Genomic DNA, 6,198 nt, shown 5'->3' on the forward strand with positions numbered 1-6,198 from the left:
TGCTGCTGCTGCTGCACTCATGGCCTGTTTGTGGATTCGGCAAGCAGCTGGTTGGCCACTGGGCGAACAGAATGCTGGAGCAGGTCAACCTTTGGCCTGAGCCAGCACAGTTCTTGTCATGTTCGTACAGCCCAGCTACCTGCCTGGCCAGCTGGCTAGCCACTCCCGCACGTGTTTGGCCAATTGGCCCAGCTTGGCACTCACACCTGCCTACCCACCTGCTCCAGTCTTGTGCCTCAGCTGGGAGGCTCTTGCAGGAAGTTGGCCAAGCTATTCCTGTTAGCTGTTCTGTTAGAGGCACTTCACAGCAGGGGCACAAACCAAGGTGAGTGAACAGGCAACCGAGCAGCCAGCTAGACAGGCCGGCCGGCTGGCTGAGCCACTGAGAGCAGCCAGCCCGCCAAGCACATAGGGACTGCCATCAACTGCAGTCAAAATGATGGCAGCTGGTGGTGACGCCAGAGCTTTAGAGAGCCCTGCTAATTTCTCTCTTGCTGTGGCAAATGCCACAGGAGAAAGAGGTTGGCTGGGTTCTCCAGAGCACCCCTTGGGGTGCTGTTCTCCCTGCTGAACTGCCTGGTGCTGGCACCTCAGCCTTCACAATGGTGGGGCCGGCCCTGGCAGGGTATTGCCAGGCCTGGGCACACCGAGCTGAGTCTGTGTCTGCAAGAACTAAGTGTCCATTGGTGCCAATAGAAGGTTTGCTTCTTAGTTTAATGCCATGCAGGGAGTGCACTTTGAGAGGATTTGCAGCTGGGGAGAGAAGAGCTTATCCCACTTTTGCACATGCTGCAGCCCGTCCCCACCTGATAAAGTATCTTTTGATTGGTGTTCAGGGAAGGTCTTTCTTTTCTTTTTGCTATGCGGTGAGCGGGAAGGCTTTCCAGGAGGTCACAATGGGGGAGGGAAGGTTTACCCTTGCTCCCCTGTGTCGCCCAGCCCCCAAAAAACTACACGTGACATTGAATCCGACTGATACCAATACAAAGATTGCGCATTTAAGCACTTCGCACACTCCCGACCCAAAGCATCCACAGAAAAAAAGCGCACCTGACTTAGTCAGATAAATGTACCATATTGGACTGAAGTCATTTCAGATTTCCTGCAAGAAAGCCGCGTCCAGTGGCCTGTTGCTGAAAGAGGCCTACCTCAGCCAGCACCCAGCAGCTGAATGAAACCTGGGAGAGAGCCAAGGCAAGGCAGCAGCTGACTCACAGATAGTGGGCTCGGCAACAGCTGCATTCCTGAGGTGAGTCATCCAGTGAGAGGGAGTGAGGCAAAGGGGAAGGGAAGGCCAGCGCCCAGCTACTCCAGGGAAAGGTGCGCTTGAAGAGAGCCACAGAGGCAGATGGATTATGGGAGATGGGGGAGGCAGTATGCCTTCATCCCAGCGTCGAAGCACAAGGGCATTTCATCATGGCAGAATCGCTTGGCCAGGCCTTTGTGGTTTCCAAAATTCCACGTTGTGCCCTTGAGTTCTTTCAGAGCCCAGCAAGCAACAGGAGAGAAGTGGGGCACTTGTCTGCCTCGGTCGGAAACTTTATTGGAGCCCGTGTTGGGTGGAGCGGGGGGGGGGAGCAAAAGGTGATTGCCCTTTGCATTTGCACCCACCACTCTAAAGCCAACACCACTTGTGACATGGAATTGCTTTACTATTTATGTAAGCCACCCAGAGAACTTTGCTGTGGAGTGGCCTACAAGTGCTGTGAATGAACGAACATGTTTCTTGTTCAATTTTGAATATTTATAATCCGGCTAGACAAAACTCGAGGCGCCACAATCGACACAGAGGGCAAGGCGACAAGAACAAAGGAAGGGAAGCAGGGGGCGGGGCCTCATCCGGGAGGGGAGGGGCAACGGCATCAGCCCGAGCGGACGGGAGGCGAGAGGCGGGCCCGAAACGAGCCTCCAAGGCCATAAATGGGGTTCTTCGCCAAAGACGTGCCGCAGTCCTGAGCGGTAGAAGTGCAGGGAGGAGGCTGTGCCCTCGGTCTCGGCGTGGTTGGCAGAGCCGCTAGGGTTGCGGTTGCTCCAGCAGCGGCGCCGGTGACAGCCTCAGGATGAAGGGCCCGGCAGCAGCCCCTGCGTCGTCGGAAGTGATCCGCGAGGGCGAGCTGGAGAAGCGCAGCGACAGCCTGTTCCAGCTGTGGAAAAAGAAGCAGGTGGTGCTGAGCAAGGACAGTCTGAGCCTCTCGTCGCCCGAGGGCGGCGGCAAGGGCCGCGCCAAGGAGCTGCGCTTCGGCGCCATCCAGAAGGTGGACTGCGTGGAGCGCACCGGCAAATACGTCTACTTCACCATCGTCACGACGGACCGCAAGGAGATCGACTTTCGGTGCCCGGGCGAGAGCTGCTGGAACGCCTCCATCACGCTGGCGCTCATCGACTTCCAGAACAAGCGCGCCATCCAGGACTTTAAGAGCCGCCAGGAGGCCGCCGAGGAGGCGGCCGCCGGCACCCGCGACAGGCGCCTCGCCCGCGCCCCCTGAGCCCGCAGCCGGCCGCAGCCCGGCCCCACCGACCAAAGGTGAGCAGGCGAACGCGGCGGTCCGCCGACGGGCTCAGGACGGGCTCGCCCGCGCTTTTCGCGGCAAAGTTCAGTGAGCCAAGGAAGGCTGCGTGCGAGCGCTCTGCCGGCTGAGAAGGCTCCTCGGTGGGACCACGTGCGGTGCCTACGGGGGCCGCGGACCCCCGACTTATTGGTTGATGTGGGGCTCTAGTATCAATCGCGTGCGTTTCTTAGCAAATTCGGATTTGGGTATGGCTGCTCAGACTTGGTTGGTTTTGTGTATCTGCAATCGGTCTAGGGATTGAGAATAATTGAAACTTCACTTGGGAGCCCAGTGCAGCAATGGTACAGGAGTGTTTGAAAGTGTGTGGATGGCGTGTCTGGGGGAGCGGCGGGGTGCTAGTAGGGCCCCCAGCTTGATTTATGTCATGGCATGCTGATGTCTTAGCCTAAAAGAGTGGAGTGGTGCTTCTCTTGCTCTTCGCTGAGACTCCCTCACTGGCTGTTGCCAGAGGGGCACCTGCCTGCCTTTTAGCTGGCTATTCTCGTGAAAGGACACGTGCACAAGTGAGGGATCTGCCAGGTGCAAAAGAGTAGGACTCACATGCCCAACCAGTGCCAGACAAGCTGGACAAGACTTGCTGGTCTGCAGTGTTTCTCTGATTTGCAGAAAATCCTTTTTTCTAATGTAATAAGTGTGTGGTCCTATGGGTTGCACCCTTGATGCTCACGCTCCTAAACTCAGAGGTGTATAAACATCCCATGCTGAACAAGAGGAGCAGTAGGAGTGATCTTTGTCTTCCCAGCCTCACACCCTGCATTTTTGCCCAACAGACTCTTTGGCAAAAGCATTGCAGAAGAAAAGGGTGATGGAGGCACGAGGTAGCTCTTATCCTGCTCTCCCCTGCCTCCATCCCAGCCCTCCCCCCAAAATGCCCCTTTTATCACCCTCCACGTCTGCGTTCCCACGCAGGGAGCTGCGGGTGCTGTTCTTTCCATGCTGGCTGGGAGGGGAGGAGCTCTGGTTGCCAGCACAGGGGTCAGAGAGCTGTCTCCAATCCTACAGCTGGGAAGCCACTATGTCCTGCGCCCCCTCAGATGCTTTCTAGGTGCCATGGGATTGCTCCCTCCATTATAGTGGAGATGTTCAGGGGAAGGATGCCCCCGTGCTGTTATAGAGCCATCTTCCTGCCTCATTCATGGAATGTTACAGGGGCCTTTGCAAGCCTGCCATGTTTTCCCACTGCTGCCTCCATTTTTTCTTCTACCAGCAAAAATCCATTGGGGAGGAGGGGAAAAAAGATGGAGTAGCTATACAAAGCTTTCTTGCCTTTTGATTGGTGGAGCAGGACCACCTGCCTTGCCCAGTTTGAAAGCACCCATTAGAGTGGTCCATTGGAAAAACCCACTTGGTTATGCCTTTGGATCACCTGGATAGTCATTCACTAAGATTTTGGGAAGTGAGGCAAGTTTAGGTGCTGAATATCTAGAGCTGAAGGCAGTGCCTGGTTCTAGTCCCATCAGATCCCACTGAGCATATTGGTTGTGGATGATGGGACTTGTCATCCAGCATACCTGGAGGGTACCAGATTGGGGCAGGTTCTTTGCAGATTGAAGGTCTGTGACAGATATTATCAATAATTCTACCACTCTCACCCATAGTCTTAAGTGTGCTTCTGGCTCAGAAAAAATTATTGTGCAGAACATATGAGTCAAAGAAAATGCAGTGGTTCTTTTGTAGAAAACTTGCTTTGGGCAGAACTTTAAAAGCAGCCATGTTAGCTTTATTTGTGAAATGCTCACTCTCCTCCATTGTGTTGACTTCTTCCTCTCTTTTTCTTCTCTAGAACTCTGGATGACAAACAAGATAAAGGATCTTGGACAGTGATATGATTGCACCAGAGCAAGATACTGATGAAGGAAAGCAAAGACAGGTGCCAGAGGATGCTAGATTTCCTCAGATTTGATGAAGCTGCTGAGCAGAAAAGGAACCTTTTTTGTTGAAAGACAAACCAAAGACACTCTGAAAAAACCAAGTCTGGATTACCAAAGAGGAAGTCCAGCTTGTAAACCACTATTTCATTTTTATTTATACAGTAAAAATAGTTTTAATTATTTCTAGGATATGTATTTTGTATTTATTTTTGATGACTGTTTTTAAATAGCTTTCTTAGCATTGCTATTGTTAGCCATTCCAAATAAATTATGTGAAATGCTCACTTTGTTTTCCACATATCTGAAGTGAATCTTTAGCAGCTCTAAATTTCTGAGACTGCTCTCTCAAAATCTGACATAGCAACAAGATGTGATTATCCAGACAAATCTGTCAGCAGGAAATGCTGCCCTAATCAATACCTATTGAAATCTGATCCAAATCTGCAAGCAGAAATGGGCTTCTACCTGCATATCTGCCCTTGTAAAAGGGCAGGAGAGGCATGCAGGTCACACGTACCTGTGGGCTGGGGGGCTACTGATGCACATCATTAAAGCCTGAGGCTCTTGTGGGCTTTTAGATTATGGGAAAGGTCTACTCTGAGTGTGCTCACCCGAGGCTGCTCTTAGCAAGCTGCACCAATGCAGCGGTGTGCATAAGAATCTGAGAAGGTCCTGCTGGGTCAGACCCAAGGCCTATCTAGTCCAGTATTCTGTCCTCACAAAGACCCATGAGAAGCCCATAAACAGGATCACAGTGCAAACAGCAGCCTTTTCAACGGGTGTTGATAGCTTTATGATCAGAGGCATGGTGTCCCTCATGTAGTAGCCGCTGATCGCCTTATCCACCATGTGTCTTTTGGCTCCTTCTTAAAGCCATCAAGGTAGTGGCAGCTGCATCTTGGTTATGTTCAAGAGTGTAAAAAGTTCTCCACAGCCTTGTGGGGTGGGGATAATGGGAGTTGTAGTCTAGCTCCGGGTTGGGGAGGACATTAGCATGTCAGGGATTACTGAGAATCTCAGCACTATCCCCAGAGTACAATTGGGCCAGGAAGGTAGACCAATAGGTCAGATGAACCATTTTTCCCATTGAAGGGACTTACATGCTAATTACTCTGTCAAAGGCAACCTAAAGTCAGTCCCTTTCCAGGTAGTGCTTTGTTCTTTGGTGTCACACTAGGGAAGACAAAAGCAAGCTTGTCCTGGAAGGATGTTACAAAGTCCTGTAGGTTTGCCCATGTCCTGGGTGATCAGAAACCAGCAGGTGGCATCTCCATATGTCTTAAGTTTCCATTGTTCCACTAATGGAAATAGCCTGGCTCAAGCAGATAGAAGCATTTCAGATTGCTGAATTTAATTCAGACAGCTTATTCCAGGATATTCCTAGCCTGTTCTCAGGCTCAGTCTCCTTTTATCTAAGCTGAATAGACAGAGTCCTCCAATCCCTTTCTTGGAAGAATTTCATTTGCTTCCATGCAGACATCTGCCATATTTCCTACCTCATGTGTTTGATGTATGCATGGAAGATTGAACAATTCTAGATTCTCCTGTTTTACACTAATTGATTATTAAGTGTTTTGAGCTGTTCCATATTCAATTCATACATTTGGGCTAGATCCAGGATTTGCTTTCGGCATTCTTCAGCCAGCCCCACGGCACACCACAGCTCACCCCATTCCGCAGGGTCTCCTGTTACGCTTAACTCACTTTAGGCAAGATGATAGCTTGATAACCGAGAGGCAGCATGCTGCAGTGGTTAA

General features: G+C 51.5%; 1 protein-coding gene across 1 annotated transcript; it reads left to right on the forward strand.

Annotated features, from left to right (window-relative positions):
* Window positions 1–1,951: 1,951 nt before the first annotated feature.
* LOC123021407 (pleckstrin homology-like domain family A member 2) lies at window positions 1,952–4,725 on the forward strand. Its single transcript, XM_044426131.1, has 2 exons — window positions 1,952–2,524; window positions 4,354–4,725. The coding sequence occupies exon 1, from the start codon at window positions 2,061–2,063 to the stop codon at window positions 2,484–2,486; it is 426 nt and encodes a 141-aa protein (XP_044282066.1). The 5' UTR covers window positions 1,952–2,060; the 3' UTR covers window positions 2,487–2,524; window positions 4,354–4,725.
* The last annotated feature ends 1,473 nt before the right edge of the window (window positions 4,726–6,198 follow it).

This window comes from Varanus komodoensis, unplaced genomic scaffold, assembly GCF_004798865.1.
Source record: "Varanus komodoensis strain SLA01 unplaced genomic scaffold, ASM479886v1 scaffold16, whole genome shotgun sequence".
NCBI classification, from domain to species: Eukaryota; Metazoa; Chordata; class Lepidosauria; order Squamata; family Varanidae; genus Varanus; species Varanus komodoensis.

Coding starts and splice junctions, on each gene's coding strand:
- LOC123021407 (XM_044426131.1), top strand. CDS start 2,061: ATGAAGGGCCCGGCAGCAGCCCCTGCGTCGTCGGAAGTGATCCGCGAG.